We start from the raw sequence: 21,795 nt of genomic DNA, 5'->3' as shown, positions 1-21,795 counted from the left end.
AAGACGTTTTCTTAGGGATTTAAAAAAAAAAAAAAAAAAAGATGAATATACTGTCTTATGAATTTGAGGGGTTTTCTTCATCTTTTTCATCAGGGAGTTAAGTTTACTGACTTGAAGGTTGAATTTGGTCTTTATGTCTTTGCGTCCTCCCTCCTCTCACACATACTGTAGCATTTATTAATTTACTCAATTTCGAGATATACCAGTGAACCAGATAACATCCGTGCTCTCCTGGAGCTTATATGTTAGTGGGGGGGGGAGGCATTAGCAAGTAAACAGAGTAATTAAAGATACTGCTAGCACCCGGTGTTCAGTCGTTTCCGGTGCTGAGGGAGTGATGGGAAGTGAGCGTGTGGGCCAGGTATACGGGAGAACCATGGTGGGGGTGCCTCACACAGGGCGCACACACATCCTTCATGAAGGACACGCACACATGTTTCTTATGTCTAGTTAGTCCCTGGTTTAACTGTCTCATGCTTGGATGCAACATGTGGCTTTTACTTTGTTGTTTAGCCACTAGGTTCAAAGAGACTGTCAACAATAATGCTCTTCCTGTGGCAAAAATAATGTAAAACCATGCCATTTCACAGGTGCTGTGTTTCTTTTTTCTCCTGCCACTTCCCAGAATGGAATGGGGCCTAGAATCAAAGCAGCAGTAGGTTTTCTCTATACCTGTAAAAGATTAGCTTTTAGTCATCGGGGATGATGCAAGCAGGAAAACCAAATGTAAGAAAACTGAAATGAAGCCAAAAAGGACAATTTCTGATTGTAATAGCTGGTTTCTGTTTCATATCACTGAGCAAGATGAGAAAGTTTTGCAGGGTTTTATAGGAACAGCTTCCACAGTACTAAAGGGTGACCTCACTCTCAATGCCCTTGCCAGGTGCTTAGCCCCACTGTGAACACACAAGGTTGATTTCCAACATGAAACAAGCCAGAAGTATGGAATGATATTTCAGGTAACAGCTGTGGTTCTATATCCTGTAATTAGCACCTCTTAACCCTCCAACTTGCCCATGCGTTTTTCAGGCTGTTGAAGCTCAAATCCGAAGTTTTGGACAGACACCTTCTCAACTGCTTATAGAGCCCCATCCTCCCAGAGGCTCTGCCATGCAAGTGGTGAGTGTGCTTTCACTCTCTCCTTTCTTGTGCTTCTCTCAGGCTGTGCTTGACATTCATGACAGTCTTTATCTTTGTGCTTGAGATTCTCTACCACATCTGGGCAGTTCTTCTGTTCTTTTTATGCAGTCTTTGTTAATCTGCCAACAACTAGCAAACAGTATCGCATGCTCCCTTGGAGTCTTTGCGAAGGTAAACACGGCTCCAGTGCCCCAGCATTTCATCAGATCATATTGTGTGTTGCAGAATGAGAAGGTCCATAATTGTCACGAATCCTCACTATAGGATAGAGAACTCCACACATAGGGTTGATATGTTTTCTGGTTTGATCCTATGACTTTCTAGATTATTTTTGTTACTGTGGGTGTTTGTTTTAGTTTTTTGTTTGCATCCTAATACATCTTTCAGTTTGGGAATTCTAAGACTAATTCTAATATGTAGGATAATATTATTGATGGTCAGCAACCACAGGGAGAAAAAAATGGCCACTATATACCAAGCCACCCAAAACATAGTGGCTTAAAACTGTGATTTATTACTATCTTGATTCTGAGGGTTGAGTGAGTATTTCTTCTGCCCTTTTCACTTCAGCTTACATAGCTGGGAGTCTCCTTCCATGTGCTCTTTCACTGTCAAGGAGGTTAGACTAGGCCACCACTATGGTAGGAGTAGTGTTGGAAAAGAATGAAGACAGAAGTGGCTAGGCTTCTGGAGGCCTAGCTTTTGAATGCCACACAATGTTATTTCTGCCACATTCTGTTGGTCACGAAGCTAGCCAGAATCAAGGCGGAGGAATATATACTCAAGCTGAGAAATGTTACAGCTATCCTACTTTTATAGTTCCTGAAATTTCAGAGGGGATATTTTTCAATCATATTAAAAAAAAAAAAAATCACAATAAGAAATATTGAATTTTAAAATGGAAACCCAGGTGGCAGAGTGGTTAAGAGTTTGGCTGCTAACCAGAAGATTGGCAGTTCAAATCCACGAGGCACTCCTTGGAAACCCTATGGGGCAGTTCTATTCTTTCCTATAGGGTTGCTATGAGTCGGAATCAACTCGTCGGCAACGGATTTTTTTTTTTTTTTGTATGATAAAAATATGATTTTTAAAATAGCCGATAGATTTTTTTCTTGAATTGCCCTCCATAAAAATAGATTGCTCATTACTGTTTTAAATGAAGAACAGGGACTATAAAATCTGTCTCTATAAATGTAATGAATATTTTAAGATAGATTCTAGTTTTTTGTTGTTGTGGCTTAGACACAGTAGATTGCTGGCAGATACTGGAAAGGAGAGATTCGCAGACAAAAAAAGGGAACAGGAAATAGATATGTAGTTAATACAGTTGGCCATAATGATAAACTAAAAGCATTTGTAAGTGATTTGCATCACCTTTCCCCCCAAGTTTTTTAAACAGATGAAATCAGATTTAGGTGAACATGAAGGGTGAGTGTCGTGGACACAAGACTACACAGAAAGAAAACATTTAGCAAGAGCAGTGGAAGATAATGCCATAAAAAATAGTAAGACTGATTTATGTTTGGGCTTTGGAATTAGTTTTAGTGATAGCTTGTCAGTGAGACACAGGCTGCTTTTGGTGCTGGCTAATGGAAGCCCTCCACTGCTCCGTTGACTTTCTGCTTGGGTCACTACACGGACTTGTCACTGGGACAGTGAGGGAATTCCCACAGCGCAGCCTCCTGCACAGCAAAAGGCTCAGTTTTACTGCCCTTCGGGTGGTACGACCAGAAGGCACAGGCTGATGTGTAGACTGGAGACCATCTTTGCCACTCTCCCCATCTTCTGTATTGAACTCCTGAACTGAGTTTCAGATTTGCACAAATTGTGCTTTTCATCATAAATGTATGTGGGTAGGAAAGAAAAGCATGTTGGAAAGAAAATCGGAGTTGTCAACAAACATACACTTAATCTAGGAAAACAGAATGAAACCTGTCTAGGAGTTTCCTGCTTCTACGTCAGACTTGGATCTCAGAAGTAGATGAGGGTTTGTTTCTTGTTTCTCTCAGCCCTGTTTTACCAGTTGTTGTTTGGCTTATCTACAACTGTGGCCATCGCTGCAGCCTAGGCCAATAGGCTGGGGTGTGCTTTATTTCATTTCTTGTATTCCTCAGCCTGTACTTATTGGCCAAGGATACGATGGAGCCCCCAAAAGAGTTTCCTGCTTGTTGCCTACATTGAGAATTCTAGCCAGGATGGATATGTAGGAACGGACTGGAGGTAGAACTTGTCAGAATGCAGTGAACAGTTCTAGATAAGGAGTCTGTAGCCTGCTGTGCACAGTGGCTTGTCCTTGCCACGTGGCTAAGAGTCAGCCCACCAGAGTCGCTGTATAAACAGGACCGTCTTCCTATATATTAGAGATTGTTCCTTTTGTTTTTGTTTAGGGTATAAACATTGGAATTATTCAGTTGGAGCTTAAATATGTTTACAGTACGACCTGTTAAACTCGAAAATATATATGAATTTTTTTGCGGTGAGACTTTGTATGTTGTACTCTGATTTTCTCAGAGTTTATAAATTGACTTTAGTAAATGTTGTAAAATTATGTAATTGAAAAATGAGGCTTGTTACCCTGAAATGACGTTCATTGCCTTTTCTCAGATTTCTTCAAAGGTTGCTTGTAGGATATTTAGTTTGGTGTTGCTCATTGTTTCTCATTTTACCCATTTTCACAGAATTGCTAAAACTGTATAAAAGGTTCTTTGTATTAGGCAAAGTACATTATTGATATCAAGGGTTTTAAAAATCAAAGGCAGAAGTGTATTGTTTTTACTAACACTCAGATGAGTTACTCCATCAACCAGCAGTGCTTCCCCCCCCACACACACTCACACACACACACACACACACACACTCACATATGAACACAGAAGGAATTAAAGCCCCATCGTGCTGCGTTAAGTGCATGAGCCATAATATACAGCAGGTGTAGTAATTAGCAGGCACACGAAGGCTGCCTATTTGTCTGGTTGTGCTGCTGTTACTGTATCCCCCTGTGTTTTCACACCATCAGATAGTGGGATTTAATTGAGGCCACATCAGATGAGGCATTACTGACACCTTTAATTGAATGAGCATCCAGGGAGGATTAACTCATAATATTGATTGGCTTTTAGCCACTTGCTCAGAAGGGTGTCTGGGTAGCTTATTAGTTGCCTTTATTTACACCTTTATGCAAAGAGTGCAAATAGGAATTCTTACTGCAATATGTTTTTCTAAGTACTCTTAATAACTTTTTTAAAAGGACTGATAATAAAAATGCAAATTTATTTAATTTTTTATTAGCAGTTCTGAATAAATATGTGTTAAATATATGTGCCTACACATTTACCTATACCTGGTGTACTGAAATATGGTGGTAGGAAAGCAGCCAGAAGCACTTCATCACAGTATTTCAGTTCTGGATGATACTAATCAGCTATTCAAAAATAGACGTGGTAAAAGAGAATTGCTGAAAATGTACAGTGCAGTTACTCTGTGATAGCATACCAAGGATGAATAACGCCAAGCAGGGTAGTGTCACATGTGTCTAGCAGTCTTCAAGATTTTTTGTTGTTGTTTTTGTTAACTGTTAGAACAATCAGTGTTTAACACTTTCAATTTCTACTTTTCAAAGGAGGGATCAAAAAAAATCTTGAACTTTCCTTGTTTGATCAAGAGGGAGAAAGGGACATCTTGGTATTTCTCGTTATTCCTACTTACAGCAGAAAGCAATGGCATTTGCATTGTACTAGGGTAGTGTTTATGACTTGGTACACTATATAAATACATTGTTTTTACAAAGTACGTTATTTATGCATTACTTTGAAACACGTTTATGATTAATTTTGTATATTATGTCCATAAGTTATTTCTCTACTGTAATAATGTATACTCTCTAACAATTGCTTATAAATATATTTGTTTTAATTATCTCTTTATTTAGTTGTCAAAATCTTCATGCTAACGCAACACAACTTTTGATGATCTTTGGAAATTACTTTGGCTTGCTTTTATGACTATTGTATATTCTCATTCTTCTTCTTTTTTATACCAAAAGGTCATTACTTGACGTGTGATAGCAACTGATACAGCTTTAATGCAATCCCCAATACTTTGCCTATTTAGAAACGCAAATCAAAATCATTATTTTAGTTATAAGTGGTGGGAAAGAGAGCTAATAAAACCCTATGGATTTTTTAACTATCTCTGTTAATGTATTCTATTTCAATCACCAAAAATTTCAGTTGATGATATACATGAAAAACAAACAGATCATAGTTGCTGTTTCTACAAGCCTTTCTGCTCCGTGTGCCTTCATTTACAACTGTGTTAACATGGTCTTCCTCTTCTTTTCCTGCTTTTCCTGCCCCTTCTCCTTCTTGTCTTTCTTCCTTGTGTATTTGGGTTCTTGTCATGCCCACTCAACAGTATCTCCTCCTGCAGAGTCCACTGATGTTCACAGACCAAGCTCAGCAGGATGTTATCATGGTCCTAAAGTTCCCCTCCAACTCCCCTGTCACTCATGTGGCAGCCAACACCCAGCCTGGCTTGGCAACTCCTGCTGTGATCACAGTCACTGCTAACAGGCTGTTTGCCGTGAACAAGTGGCACAACCTTCCTGGTAAGTAAAGAAGTGTCATTTTAAGACATACTAACTGCCGAACGCTGTATAAAGAAATTGTAATATCCTCTTAAATGTATTATATCTCAACATTTAAGCTTTTAATTTTCGTGTATTAGTATGACTCAAAATGTTTAAGAGTTTGAAAGGCATGAAGAAGTCTCATCTGAGCCATATAGTACAAATTCTGAAACATAAACTATTCTTTGGCATCTGGTGGTTTGTCTGAACTCCTCAGAGATAAATGTTGTTTGTAATATTTTAATATGATAATGTTCTATATTATGTCCATAAATAGTATAAATTTTTTATTAGATGTTTCCCCTTTTTTTACTTACTCATTCACTTATTCATTAAACACTTCTGATTTTCTATAGTGTGCCAGAAACTGTACATTTTTTGTACATGGCATTGTGCTATTTGGTATGGCTGGTAGAAGAAAAGGACGTTTAAATTAATCCATTCCCGTCAAGTCTATTCTGACTCATAGTGACCCTATGTGACAGAAAACTGCCCCATAGGGTTTCCAAGGCTGTAAATCTTTACGGAAGCGGTCTGCCACATCTTTTTCCTGCAGGGCGGCGGGTGGGTTTGAACCACTGACTTATTAGCAGCCAAATGCTTTAACAGCGGTGCCACCAGGGCTCCTTAAATGCTGAGCAGTCATGGTACCTCAAGAGAGGATACTAAAATGACGATTAGAATCATAAACTGCAGAAGTTTGAAGAGACGTTAGAGTTCACCTAGTCCAGCTCCATGTTTTCCCGGTGGGAGACACTGAGATACTGAGCCTTGGGATCTTGCCTTGCTCAGAGCCAGGTTTGAACCCAAGGTTTCTGACTCAACTTTTATGATTACTTTCCTGTGATTTATTGCTCTCGTTAGAGTAGGAATGTTGTGATCTGGATTTAGCACTGTTCTTTTTGGCCACTGGTTAGAATTTTTTTATTTTTAAAAAGAAATAAAGAAAATCTCCTTTTAAAGTCTTGGAGGTTATAGGCCATTTCCCCCCAAACCATTGTTTTAGGGAGGACACTAAAACTTTGATTTTAAAGTCTGTGTGCATAAAACACTGCTCATTAGAACACATGAAATGCTTGCAAAAATCCACATTCTTGAAAAAGGGCCTCATGCCAAAAATGGCCTCATGCCAAATGAAATGCAAGAATTTTAGAACTGAGCAAAATTGAATTGACATTCAAACAAAAACTTGGTGCACTGACTGCGTTCAGTAAGACACCCACTAGAAGAATTCGTGGCTAGAATCAGAACTGATTACATATAGCCATTTTCCTGGCCATTGGAGAATAAAACAACTAGAAGAATGCCAGTATTTGATTAGAGAATAGATTTAAGGAAACTTGAAGACAAGTAAAAACTGAGGCAGATATATGATGTCTTTAGTTTATAGGTCCTCTTACGCCTTGTCCTTCATATGAGCTTTTCTTATGGAGAAAAATGCGTATGCAAATTGCATATTTATTTTGGGACTAAAGATTATAATTTGTTTAAGAGATGTGATTTTGGGGGGTTCTCTAAATACCATTTGTTAGAGGAGAAGCATGCTGGTGGGTGTGTTCTATCAAATACACTAGAGGATTTACCTCCTCCGTATGCAATGCCTGTTAGAGCCTGGCAAAGGCACAGTGAATGTCGCGTTGGGACCACCACAAATCCTGGGCTGCTTTGTGGCAGCCCTGAAAATATCTTCAGCCTAAACATAACAACAACATATAGCAGGAGAGACAAAACTAGTTAAGTGCTAGAAAGCCCTGGCCCCGCCCACTAAGATTAGTTTAACCTAGCGAAGAGGAACTGAACTTACTCAACCAAAGGGTACCAAGTCTTCAGCTGATACTCCTATTGTAGTGTGTACTCCCTAAACATTGACGACAGCTCTTGACGCTTCCTTTTGAGGAAGCCCAGTTCCCTGAGTAGAAAGCTCCCTTAGTACTTGACAGATGTTTTCTACCCCACTCCCATTTTTTCTGTAAGTATGTGAAGTGATGAAGAGCTAGGATGCAGTCTGTGGCACATCCGGCCGTTCCTAGCCCAAGCTGGCCTTTTCGTAAAATAGGAGCTTGAGGGACTGCACAACCAAAAACCAAACCAGTTGCTGTTGAGTCAACTCATAGTGACCCTATAGGATAGAGTAGAACTGCCCCATAGGGTTTGCAAGGAGCGGCTGTTGGATTCGAACTGCCAGCCTTTTGGTTAGCAGCTGAATTCTTTAACCACTGTGCCACGAGGGCTATCCTGCCAATTCTTGGCCAATAATTTTTCTCAGTGAGCCTTGCTTCCTGCCTGAACCTTGTGTCACTAGTAGTTTCTGTCCCCACCCCCTGGCTTTGTAGTATGACACAGCAGCTCTTCATCAGATAAATATAAAGAATGATAACGTTTATGGGAGTCCACAGGTGGTTATATTTCTGGAATGTGATTTCCAGTTTTGAGCTACACCTTAAAACACTAAGCATCCATTCTAATAATCTGTGCCTCTTTTCATTCATTTACATAAGCCTGATCTCTCAGCCTTTCTTTTTCTGCTTTTACCTATCAATGTGCCTTGATTTAAAATAAATATCAAAAATCCCTAACAGTTATTCTTTTAGTAAACAGCAAATTCATATTACTTTTTTTTTTTTTTAATTTTAGATTCTGGTTCCTTTTAAAGGATCTCTGATTTCCATATTTTGTTTATTAGACAGCTAACTCTGGTCATTTCTTTGAGTGGTGTCTGGACCCTGGTTTAGAAAAAAAAAAAAATCAACTTTATCCTTCTTTCTCATTCACAGGACCTTGCAAAAATCTCTAAAATAAATAAATAAATGGCAGCTAATGTTTATTGTAACTTCCCTTATAACAGCAGCTAGGGCTGACTAGATTCTCAGTACTGTTCTAAGCACTCTACATGTATAAACTCACTTAATCCCCTCAACAACCCTTAGATGTAGTTCTATATTTAGAGTAAACCCCTTGCCCTTAAGTGGATTCCGACTCACAGAGACCCTATAGGAAGAGCAGAACTGCCCCATAGAGTTCCTAAGGAGCACCTGGTGGATTCGAACTGTTGACCTTTTGTTTAGCAGCCAAGCTCTTAACCACTATGCCACCGGATTGAACCATGTGAAATTGCCACTTTTACAGGTCAACATGGCCAGCTGTTGGCAGTTTCTATGGTTCAACCTAGCCCATTTTACAGATCAGGAAACTGAAACACAGAGAGAGGCTGCATAACTTGCTCAAGGTCACCCAGGCAGTCAGTGGCAGCACCAGGACTTGAGGCCTACCCAAACATTGTTAACCTCATATACCGCTTTTACTGACAGTTTGGTTTTAATATTTCTACAACCCCGGGCTCTCAGAGAAGCAGAGAAAAATCCTGAAGGTATTAGTTTTAATGGGCACTGTAATTACTGGAAGTAAATGGCACTGATGGGCAGACCAGGGGCTGCAGTTCATTCTCCCTAATCATTCACTGTAAGCGTCCTGTGATTTCTTTACTGGCAGAGCCAGTAATCGGCAAAAACAAGTACCTTCAGTCCAAAAAGAGTGAGTCATTGCAACTTCCATTCTTTAGCTACTTTAATCCCTTAAGCTTACTTGTCTGAGTTTCTTAGGGCTTCCATAACAAAATACTATAAGATGGGTGACTTTAAAGAAGAGAAATTTGTTGTCTTACAGTTCTGGAGGCTGGAAAGTCCAAAGCAAGGTATTAGCCATAAGGGCTCCGAGAGAGGAACGGTCTGTGCCTCTCTCCTAGCTTCTCACGGCTGCCAGCGATCCTTGGTGTTCCTGTGCTACTTTAGATGTATCTTCATATGGTCCTTTCCCCTTGTGTGCGATTCTGTCTCCCTGTCTGTCTTACCCTTTTATAAGACAGCACTTGGAAGGGATTAGGACTCACTGTACTCCAGTATGGCCTCCTGAATTTAGCTGATAACACCTTCAAAGAAAAACCCTATTTCCAAACAAGGTCACATTCACAGGTACAGGGGTTAGAAGTTTAACATATCTTTTTGGGGTTCACAGTTCAATCCATAACAATACTCAGAATTTTTAGTGCCAATATTGCATTTATTCAAGTATCTTATCAGTATTAAGGATCCTTCAATCATCCTTGTAAAAGTGGATATTTACTAGCTGGGGAAATTATGATATATAAGTTTTAACAATCTATGAACTCAGTGAAATGCACTCCTTTTTATTCTCAACCCCTCAAGGACAGTCAGAAAGATTTCCTAAATTCTTACGGTATTTCTTAAACACACCTCTGATACCAGCCAAGCTAACTGAAGTGCTTGTGAGTCCTATAAAAGGCAGATACTGACCAGGGTGAATGGCTGAGTGCTTTGGGGATAAGGGCCCAGAATTTAACTGTCAGAGCTCTAAAGCTGAAAAGATCATCTGCTCCAAACCCTTCATCATAGCCTTTAGCATTGGCCTAACTGCATAGCGAGGCAGTGGCAGCTTCTGATTCTTAGTACATTTTCCACTCTACAGCCTATAAAACCTCTTTCAATTACAAAATAAGTATGCCTGAATTTTTAGAACCATTTTGAGAATTGAACAAACTATTCTTACTGTAAATTGATTTTTGTTACTCATTTGCCTAAGTATTTTTAGATCAAAACCATGGAAATATTAAATATTAATAAAACTTTTTTTTTAAAACCTCAGTCCAGTCTTTAAGAAAATATTTCAGCCAAATGCATTTAACGAAAACATTTATCTGTGGGTAGCTTTATTTTTATTCAGACTTTCAATTGATTGATTTTAAGTGATGGATGAAACATTAAATGTTCCCTGACGTCAAGCTTTTCCTTTCTGCATCATAAATTGATGTTTTTGTGGGTCCTTTGTGCTGCAGCATTCAAAACTGCCTTTTTAAGAAGTAACAAAAAAATAGTATTTGCTACAGTCAGCAGATGGTTGTCACGTTTTGTTTTCTGCGTGCTTTACCACTTAATTTTGTTTTGTTGGAGCATCAGAGGTTACCAGTCAAGCATCTGCTATGGCTTATGGCCTAGGACTGGAGCCACCGCTGATGGCACATGTTCAGAACAGCACTAATCTAAAATAAATGTTTAATAAGCCAGCCATAAAAGCACCTGGATTTTTTTTCCTTTCAGTTTCACAAAACTGCATGAGCGATTTGGAGGTTGGAACAATTCTGCATAAGGTTTGACTTACGCGTTTTTATGTGGTTTAGTATATGAAAAATAATGCTTTTTTTTTTTTTTATCTTTTGTGAATTCCAGCTCATCAAGGTGGTGTACAAGACCAGCCATACCAGCTGCCAGTGGAAATCGATCCTCTCGTAGGTCTGTCACTTCCTTTTCTCTTTGCGATTCATTAAGCTCTGTATGGTGGCCCTGAAGTGTAGATTACAGTTGTTTTTCACTTGCTGGTTGCTGGGAATGGAATTTTCCTGATAAACCATTTGCATGCAAATTGGAATGCAATGAGCTGTGGCTATGCTGGTATTTCATCAACTCCCCCTCGTTGGTTTGCCTAATTTGAACAGGCCTAGGACGCGTGTCACTGAAAATTAATATGGATGCTGTAATAATGTGTGATTGAGAATGCGCATGAAGTACTGTCAGGATAATATTGGATCTTTTCATCACTCAGACTTGTTGATGAGCAGGAGCGAGGCACGTTATGATGAATTGATGCACCGGTAATGTGATGGCGCTCCTTTGCTGGGGAAATTTTCATAATAACAGTGGGATTCTTAGCAGCACTGTGTTGTGAAAAATAAAACGGTAGTGCCAGGGTTTCATCATTAAAGGAGATCAATCCTTTCTTCCTGGGCCCTCTGTTCACTCTGAGGGGATTAATGTGCAATTGCAGAGCAGTTTCCAAGTGGAAATATATTGCCCAGCCAATGGCAGTGTTAAGATATTTGTATTCATTTTCCTAAGGCCCTACAGCCTAGTAAATTGCCACTGGAGGTTAAATTTGTTCAGGGGGGGAAAAAAAAGAAAGAATAGGGAGGAGACCAGAAAAAGCCACTGGGATGAGATGAGCATCTGCAGCAGATGACTTGGAATATTTAATTGCTGTTACGCTTTTTGAGTTAGGCTCATTGAAATCTCTAGTTCAGCATTTTTCATCCTCGTGTGTGGGGATTTCAAACATGGCTTTGCCTTGATACTGAAGATCCTATTCAATAGCTTTTAGAATAAAAAACGCAATTGCCCATTTGTGGGTATATGCTACCAGCACGAATGTTTGGCTTGCAATTTTGCTAAATTTCCCTGGCATGAGTAATTTGTTAGAATTTTTTTAAATTTTCAAATAAAATGTATGAATGAGCTGATTTATTCTTTCACAATCCAAGGTACTCCCTAAGTGTATGTAACCACACCTTTTTTGTCTTTAAAACCATTGTTTCAACAGAGAGTGAAAGAGCCACCATTCACAGTTGGACTTTCATTAAAAAATAATAATAATAACTTTAAGCCCCAAACTAATTAATTTATCATTTCCTCATACCTCAGCAGAAATCTAAGAAGCAATTTTCTATTTGAAGGATAAATAGAATTCTGGTTCCTCAATCTTGTTTTGCTTTGAGTAGATATGATTCGCCATATATATACATATATAAATTAAATGCTCGCTTGGGTAAAATTTTTAAAATCAGGAATATAATAAATTCCATTTGCTAATCATTTAAAGCATTGTTTCTGAATTATTGACCCATGATTGGCTTTAAAACTTGACAGTAAATATCCTATAATATAAAGCCTCATTAAATGAATTCGGCAGTTGTAGTTGTTTAGATCAGGTACTAGTAAACTTTTTCTTTAAAGGGGCAGATAGAGAATATTTTAGGCTTTGTGGACCATATGATCTCTGTCTCAACTACTCAGCTCTACCATTATAGCACGAAGCAGCCATAGACAGTACACAAGCAAGTGAGCATGGCCTTCTTCCAAAAACCTTTACGTACAAAACCATGCAGCAGGCTGGGTTTGACCTGTGGGCCAGAGCTTGCCACCACTGCTTTAAACCACTGGCTGTTCGACTTTGTGCCACTCTACTTCCTAAAATAATTGTTTAAAACGATGTACCTTCTCATATATTTTTAAGTTAACATCCAAAGTTTTTCATCACAAATTTAGATAGTTACAAAGGTTATAATTTCTAGCACCATGTAAAAATTGACATTTTAAAGAAAGTGTTATATCACTCTTTAAAATGTATCCAAAAAATAAATAAAATGTGTCCAATGGAACCTGAATATCAGAATGAATTGATACTCAATGTTTTTAAAAATGCATTAAAAAGCCCAATATTTCCTAGTTGGAAATATTGCATTATTCCTTTTAATCTTGAATTCCTATTTTCACTGTTTCCCCCACAGAATTTTATCTTAATGTTTTTTTATTGATTGCTGTAGTATACTTTTCTGCAATAAAAATATGTATAGAAAATTAAACATGTATATAAATTTTAAAATTTGCTATAACTGTAAGACTCAACTTTTTAAAAAATTTCACCTGAATTGAATGATCACTACAAATACTATTAATGTACACTTATTCAAAAATTATAATTAAAAAAACAAACTTGTTGCCGTCAAGTCAAATTCTGACTCATAGTGACCCTATAGACGGGGTAGAACTGCCTCATAGGGTTTCCAAGGAGCACCTGGTGGATTTGAACTGCAGACCTTTTGGGTAGCAGCCATAGCACTTAACTACTATGCGACCAGGGTTTCCCAAAAATTATAATAACTTTTAATAGTTATTAAACATCAAAAGCAAATATTTATTGGAAATACATCTTTAATGAAATGAGCGGGGCTCCTCCGACCCCCGTCAGTTAGCTCATGTACTCATGGATGAGCGTTCTTTACTGCTGAGTGAGACATGGTTTGTCATCTTTTGTTTGTTTGTTTGTTATTATAGATGGGAAGCTCTGAGGAACCTTGCTCACACAAAAAAGTAATTGTAAAGGGAAGAGTATTGTATTAACAATGTCACAAAGATCTTTGATCTTTTTCTGAGTTATGCAACAAAATTCACATACCAGTCTATTATTAAAGTTGTTTATGGTCTATCATTAAATTATCTATCATCTTAACAATCTATCATTGAAACTTATTTTTAATGATCTATCAATTGACAGCATGATTAGATCCTCCTTTAATTTTATTGAAAGTAATGAATTAGAAACCACCTGACATACAAAATGATTTCATATCTAGGCATTCACATCTTCAACATCCATCAGTGTTTTGAATTGTTCCTTTATTTGGCTCCCAAGAGATTTTTTATACCCAGAGGCAAAGCATCATCCTAAGGTTCTGGGTGGGAGGGAAATACGCCTGTGTTTCATCTAGCAGAAGAAGGGCATGTGAACAGGGGAGCAGGAAAGGAAAACCCACAGGAGGGTTCTCAGGCAAATCAATTTTAGGCAAGAGACATACGAAAGTAGAGGGACTAGAAATTGATTCTTTTAAAACCATCTGTGTCTTGGTATCCCTTGGGATGTCTTGTACCCCCAGGGGTATGCATGCCCCAGTTTGAAGACTGCTTATCTAAACAAATATACCTAATTTTCATTGAATAAAAATACTTTCAGTACTGAATCTAAAACAGTTTACCAGAGAAAACAATGAAATAATGGAAAGACAGTTGTGAGATAAGATGAATAGATAGTTTTTGTTTTTAGAAGGGATTGCAGTGTTAAATTGCAAGTAATCATTTACTTGGAAAATACTCATCCGAATGCTTAAGAGACATCACCCTTCACCCGTGGGTGCTTCGTGTTTTACTCAATTCAAAATCATGCATATGTCCAGATCTGTCTAGGTGACTCCTCCCAAGAGAATACTCAAAACAAAAAAAAACAAAAAAAAAAAACACCAGTGAACGTTTATATCAGAGGAGCAGAAGTCAACCATTTTTACAGTTCTCATGTGGACTGAGACACTGCAGTACAGTGTAGAAAGCACTGCATGCCTTGTTTGCAGTTGCTAGGTTTCTTGGAATTATATGTATATTCTGCATATACATAACACACAGCTTCACTGCAGTGGGATACTAAGCGTCTCTCTCTGTGATAACCTGTGATACACATAGAAGCTTTTCTCATCTGCCTGCAACTTCCCTTTGTGGGGAAGGAGTAGAAAAAATGATCCCGTCCTAGAATTTTCCCCTTTTTAAAAACTGCTGCTATCACTTTCTAGACCATTAATCACCCAAAAGTTTAGGAAGCCCACATTATCAAAGTTATAGCATAACCTTAAATAGATTAAATTGTGTCCGACTCTAGCCGAATTGTACGCATGAGTGTTTCTCCTGGGTATGTACAGGTGTGCCATGTTCCGCATGCCTCCAGGGCAGGGAGCGTTGTAGTCCTCTGTCCCCAGGGCTTCCCAGCACAGCACTGGAGACTATTTTGAACAATTTTTTTCCTTTCTTTATTACCTTCTGAGACTTCTATTAAAGTGCCCACATTAGCTTAGTTATTATGTACAATGTGTATAATATAGATTTTTTTATCTCTATTTCATTTTTTTAGTGATGCATTTATAGGTTGTTTTTTGTTGTTTTGTTTTCAGAAAACTGAAGACTGTGGGTACAAAGAGCTTAATAATCAAATGCAGACATTTAGTTATTCTTATCTGTTGTACATCAAGTTTCTTTAGCAGCAAAAGAACCATTATGTGTATCGCAAAGTCAGTGGTAAAATAACTCTTAGATCACCAGAGACAATGCTTTCTACTTGATTGGCCTCATAATGCCAAAACAGGCATCTCAGTGGAAAGCATTTTTCTGATAACAGCACGCTTGATAGTGCATTTCTAGAGGGTTAGTACTCTTCCCATGTGCCTTGGTGTTGCTCTACATCTGACCTCGCACCTCCTGACAAACCCCATCTTAGGTGCTCTGCAGCATTTTGAAAATACACTGCCAGGCTGTTTTGTTTTATTGCTTAAATAAGGAGTAAGAAAGTGGCAGGATGCTGTGCTTTGACTTTTCCAATTACAAGTATCTTTAATAGTCATCCTACCCTTTCCTTACACGCAAGTGCAGCTGTAAACAGGGGAAATGGGAGTTCACATCCAGTCAAATTAAAGACCCATTAAAGCCAAAGTAGTATAAGAAAAAAAAAAAAAAAAAAAGTATTTCAGATATATGACATTTAAATTCTAATCTCTCTTCCTTGTGACAAAATGGTAAAGGTAATAGATTGTCACAACATGAATCCGTTCTCATGACAATAAATGTAATGAGATTGTCAGAACACAGACCTACCTGTGATGCAATCTGGAGATTATAATCTAGTTTGGTCCTGCCCAGGAGCTGGAATGCATGCTCTGTCAATCCTGTACTGTTTTTAAATTGTCATAGGTTGTTATTCCTTTCCTCTAGGCAAAATATATTTTACTGAGATGTTGAATTTAGCTACCAACAGTCTTCTAACAATTGAATGTATTTTCCTATTTAGTTTTTCAAACATGATTATATTTAAAATAAAAGGTCAGGTATTTACTGGAACATGTCTCTTTTCCTTTCCTCCTTCCCCCAAGTATGACACCATATAGATTTTTTTGCCCATGTGGGTTTAGTAGTTTTTTGAATTTTTTTCTTTCTCTCTTCTCACAGCCAGCAGTACAGGCATGCACAGGAGGCAGATCACTGACCTTCTGGACCAGAGCATTCAAGTCCATTCCCAGTGCTTTGTCATCACTTCGGACAACCGCTACATTCTCGTCTGTGGCTTCTGGGATAAGAGTTTCAGAGTCTATTCTACAGACACAGGTGACTGTTCTTTCCTTCATCAGTGAGCTAACACCTGCTACAAGAAGCACGATGAGTCCTAGAAGGCTTTCTCATCTTCCTCCTTCCAAAAATGATAGAATTCTATAATTTGTAAAATAAGAAGGGAAAGAAGACACTCCTTTCCCCTTTCAATTGGTAATCTACTATGCAGGCTACTCTCAAATTAAGCTCTCAGCTTGTCTTTAAGAGGCAGTTTTCTAGAGGAGGTTTTTCTCCCAAGCCTCGTGCTTATGGAAGGAGTGATCATTTTGTGGGCATATCCTGGTATGTAAATACCACACACGCATGTGCATATGCATAATCTTATAGTGAGTGCAAATACATAATCTTAGAGTGAGTTCACATACATGATCTTACAGTGAGTGCAAATACATGTACATAGTATTATTTAGTGGCTTTTCCCCCTTACTGGAAAGATTCAGTAAGGGTATCTTTTGGGAGTAGATATACTGTCCCCACCCAATTCTGCATAGAATCTCCCTGAAAGCTACACCATCAGGAAGAAAAGCAGCTGACCACTGATTTTGTGTGTGACAGGAGCTCTTGTTAAGATGTAAAAGTTTAAGTCTATATATTCATTTACATGCATCTCCAAAAAAAAAAAAAAAAAAATTTTTTTTTTTTCCCTAAGGGACAAACTAAGCTCAACTCAGGATTATTACAGGAGAACCAACCCAGTACATGTTTATGAATTTTTGCTGTAGGAAATTAAGAAATATATTGAGAAATTTAATGGATTTCTCTTTTAAAACAATTTTAGAAACTTAGAAGATGAAAAACATATACGTAGTTGAATCTTTTAAAAAATAATTAAAATTAGACATTAATGCATTTGAACTAATTGATACATACTGTGGAACTAGCTTGTTCAGCTGAAACCAGGATCTACAAATAATTTTGAAAGGCTGTGGGAGTGGGAAATTCTCTTTAATTGAAATTTCTAGTTAATTAAATATTGCACAGTAAATCATCCTACAGGCTCATTGTTAATAATCCTTATAAAGTGTATTCATCCATGTTCTTGCCTTAATATATTATGTTAAAAAATAACTTTTGATTATTCGATGTTTGCCCTAAGTGCATTTTTATGATAATATTATAACATACCTATGAGAGTAGGGAAAAATATTTGAGTATGGACTGTTCATAGAACAAACCCTAAAAGTTATTTTTAGGGATTGGTGACCTAGATAGCTTACAGTTTGCATCTTGATTCTGTAGGTCCAGGAAGGAAAAAATCGTCATTCACACCTTTCTGATTGACTGGGCTTTTACTAGATGTTCAAGTCTATGAGGTGTGGATAACTGTGGAACCTAAAATTCCCCTAGAATTTCTCTAAAAATGCAGTGGGGGTTGATAAATGTTACTAAAATACTTTTATTATTATAATGAATTTTCTATGATTTAATACTCAAATTCAGATTTTAACCTTTTCTTTCACTATTATGGTAATGACAGCCTTAGCATTATGATCTCAAACTGCTCCTTTTTTGTACAAACTTTCAGCTTAAACCTGTTAAACTTCCTCATGCAAGATTTTCTTATATGCATATTTGTTTATGCATTTAAAAAATTAATTTAAAATTTACATACAGTAAAATTCATTCTCTTTGGTTTATAATTTCCGTGAGTTTTGAAAATGCCTAAAGTTGTATCACCACCACCACTATCAAGAAAAGAGCAGCTCTGTTACCTCCCCCCGCCCCAAATTCCCTTGAGCTGCCCCTTTATACTCAGCCCCCAGCAGCCACTAGTCTATTCTCAGTCTCTGTACTTTTGCCTTTTCCAGATCATTAATTATGTCAATCTTTGATTTTGACATTTGAAATTTTTTTTAATTTGTTGACATTCCATTTTTTAAAGCACTGAATATTGATATTTGTAAAGTTAATATAAATATATCACACCTTGATATACTAATATTAAAATAATTCTTACATTCACATGGTCTTTAGAATTGACAGAATTCTTTTACATACATGATATTGTTTTCAGCCTCACAATAATCCTGTGAGGTAGACAAAGCAAGAGTCATTACCCCTGTTTTTCAGACGATGAAGCTGAGGCTTAGACAGATTAAGTAACTTGTTGAAATTTATATAACTAGTGATAGTAGAAATGGGCCTTGGACCTAGGTCTTTTGACTTCAAATGGAGCGTTCTTTGTGACTATACCATGTTATCTTATGTGGGTATTACTGTCAATCACTGGTTACTTTGGAGAACACGGTAATTTGGAACACTAAGTTCCTAGTATGTCTGCCATGTTGCATTAGACTTAACGTACTAGATATAATTCTTTCTCCTCTTTCCAAAAAACATCTACTTTACTGTTTTTTTAAGTATGTGTATGTGTAAAACATTTTCACAATGAACAGCTTAAATTTCATTTCGGTGGGACTGACTTAGCTTGTAGAATAAAAATATTTACAATTTCCAGAAAAGTTGTGAAAAAAATCTCAGATTGCTAGTATCTTTCTTAAAGTCTTGTGTACAAACTCTGATGCTAGTTTTATTTGAAATAATTTCAGTTAGGGTAAATATGTGTTTTTACAACAATCAGAATATTAAATATTTTCTCCTAAGTTTGACAGAGAAGCTATGGAAAAAATTGTATGATCAGTAATATATAATGGCAAAGCTATCACAAGTGTTGAATTCAATTATATTTTAGCACTTAAACAAAAAAAAAAAATCCTTCTCTTATTAGATTGGTATGGGGGGGTGGTAAACGCAGATTGTAACAGGAAATTCTTTAAACATAAATCATGTTTTCTGGGCACAACCAGAACAGCAGAGGCAACAATAAAACCTTCCTCCGCAGTAGGAATGATTTTCAGGCCACATTTTAGATTCAGTGGTGCACAGTCTTGAGCTTGAATTTTTTTATTTGTAGCCCAGCTGTCAAATAAAACATTAACTAGAAAATTTGTTCTGTCAAAAAAGGGATATTCTAGTGCTTGTGGTAATATTTGATATTAGTGTGTGGAGAGGTGGACTGGTATTAAAGGAAACAAAAAATAAAGGTTGAGGAACACTTATGAGATTATCAGAAAATAATTTACCAAAAAAGAACAGCAGGTATTTATATGCTGTGATTTATTTAGGAGGCATGAACCTCAACCCCATAGCAATAACAAATATCGCCAAGGAAGGCCGCCGGAACAGGGAAAAGTCAACTTGAAAAATACAAGGTTTTCCAGAGTTCAGCCCAAAGTATAAATTGTAGAGAATAAGTTAATTTGTATTAAAATTTGAAACCTCTAGATATAACTACTTAAAGGACACTCCCGTATTTATATCTTCCCTGACACCCAGTCCAAACTTGTCCTGTCTTCTTATTCTCACTGATCCACCTTGTTCTTTCCCTAGATAGTACTCACCACTATTTGTAACTATCTATTCGTGTTTATTTAATGTCTGTCTTCCCATTAGGTAGTAAATACTCTGAGGCCAGGGACCGTGCCTCTTTTGTTCACCACTGTGTACACAGTGTTGTTGTTTTTGTTAGTTGCCATGGAGTTAATTCCCACTCATGGCAACCCCATGTGTGCAGAGTAGAACTGCTCCGTAAGGTTTTCAAGACTGTGATCTTTCGGAAGCAGAGCACCAGCCCTGTCTTCCAAGGCACCTCTGAGTGGGTTTGAACTTCAGACCTTTCAGTTAGTAGTTTCAGACCTTTCAGTTAGTAGTCCGTTGGTGCCACCCAGGGACTTCCTAAGACAGCCTAATCCTTGACACTTCACAGGTGCTCAGTAAATATTTGTTGAATAAAGAATAATTATGGTAACTTTTTGGGCAAAAATTTAAACACTAAGAAATTTTAGTTAAGGAAAAAATACAGCAATTGAGTATACATTTCCTAATACTGATATTATAGATATGGTGATGCAGTGGTTAAGTGCTCTCCTGCTAACCGAAAAGGTGGGAGTTCTAACCTACCCAGCTGCTCTACAGGAGAAAGACCTGGCCATCTGCTCCTGTAAAGATTATAACCTAGAAAATCCTATGGGGCAGTTCTACTCTGTCACATGGGGGTGATGTGAGTCAAAAATCTACTTGAGGGCACACAACAACATACATAGATGATACAGAGATAATGGCTTAACTAATGAGAATTAACATATGAATCTTGGAAAGTCCTACCTTTGTGTTTAAGCCTTCCCACTTCTACACCTAAATCACTCCACTCTGTCCTCACATGAGTTGAAAGTTAAGTTACCAAGTGAATAGCTGCTCTTTGCAAGCCTCCCTGTGAATATGGAACACCTGGGCGTCCTCCGCACTGTCTACCTCTAAATTAAAACCAAAACCAAAGCCACTGCCTTTGAGTCGATTCCAACTCATCCAGCCCCTATAGGACAAAGTAGAACTGCCCCATAGGGTTTCCAAGGCCGTAAATCTTTAACCAAAGCAGATTACCAGCTCTTTCTCCTGCTGAAGGGCTGGTGGGTTCAAACCACTGGCCTTTTGGTTAGCAGACTTGCCTTTAACCACTTCTCTACCAGGGCCCCTTGAATGCCTAGTTAGTTGTAGTCATTTCACTCATCCACCTTCTACAACCCACTGACCCATGGGTTTCAAAACTTAAATAAGCCTACCCTTAATAACTTATCTAAATTACTCCTGTGATTTTTATGCTCTTGGCATTTGGGTCTAGGCTAAGGCAGAAATCACAGTGCATACATTGTAATCAAAAACATAATCACAACGTGGTGTATTTAGTTTTTTTAAAGTTAAAATACACTGATTTAATCTTCAGTTTTCTAAGTATTAATAAGAATGTGTTCAGCTACCTAACTTTTTTCTTATCCTGTACAAGGCCTGCCTCTAATCTGTCAGTTGCCGTTGGGTCAATTCCAACTCCTAGCACCCCGTTATTATCAGAGTAGAGCTGTGCTCCATAGGGTTTTCCATGGCTGATTTTTTGGAAGTGGATCTCTAGGCTGTCTTCAAGGTACCTTGTACCTCCACCCCTTTGATTAGTACCTGAGCACATTAACTGTTTGCGTCACCCAGGGACTCTGCCTCTAATGTAACCCCACCCATTTCACCACTACCAAGTGCTGTCAACTCAGTTGCAACCTATGTTGACCACATGTGTGCAGAATAGAACTGTGCTCCACAGAGTTTTCATGGCCAGTTTTTTAGAAGCAGATCTCCAGGCTTTTCTTCTAAGGTATCTCTAAGTGGGTTCACACCACCAACCTTTCAGTTAGTAGTCAATCACTTAACTATTTCTGCTAC

At 37.8% G+C, this 21,795-nt stretch overlaps 1 protein-coding gene across 7 annotated transcripts in view; it reads left to right on the top strand.

The window, feature by feature from the left end:
- LRBA (LPS responsive beige-like anchor protein) overlaps nt 1-21,795 on the top strand; it is a 766,566-nt gene that overhangs the window by 706,301 nt on the left and 38,470 nt on the right. For all 7 annotated transcript variants that reach the window (XM_010597205.3, XM_064267558.1, XM_064267557.1 and 4 more), the window contains 4 exons: nt 1,030-1,119; nt 5,569-5,746; nt 11,008-11,070; nt 16,372-16,527. In XM_010597205.3, coding sequence (XP_010595507.2) covers nt 1,030-1,119; nt 5,569-5,746; nt 11,008-11,070; nt 16,372-16,527 — 487 coding nt within the window. The remainder of the gene's footprint in view (nt 1-1,029; nt 1,120-5,568; nt 5,747-11,007; nt 11,071-16,371; nt 16,528-21,795) is intronic.

Source organism: Loxodonta africana, chromosome 13 (genome assembly GCF_030014295.1).
Source record: "Loxodonta africana isolate mLoxAfr1 chromosome 13, mLoxAfr1.hap2, whole genome shotgun sequence".
NCBI lineage: Eukaryota > Metazoa > Chordata > Mammalia > Proboscidea > Elephantidae > Loxodonta > Loxodonta africana.
The sequence above is the reverse complement of the archived record's forward strand: the minus strand, read 5'-3'. Positions and strand labels throughout refer to the sequence as shown.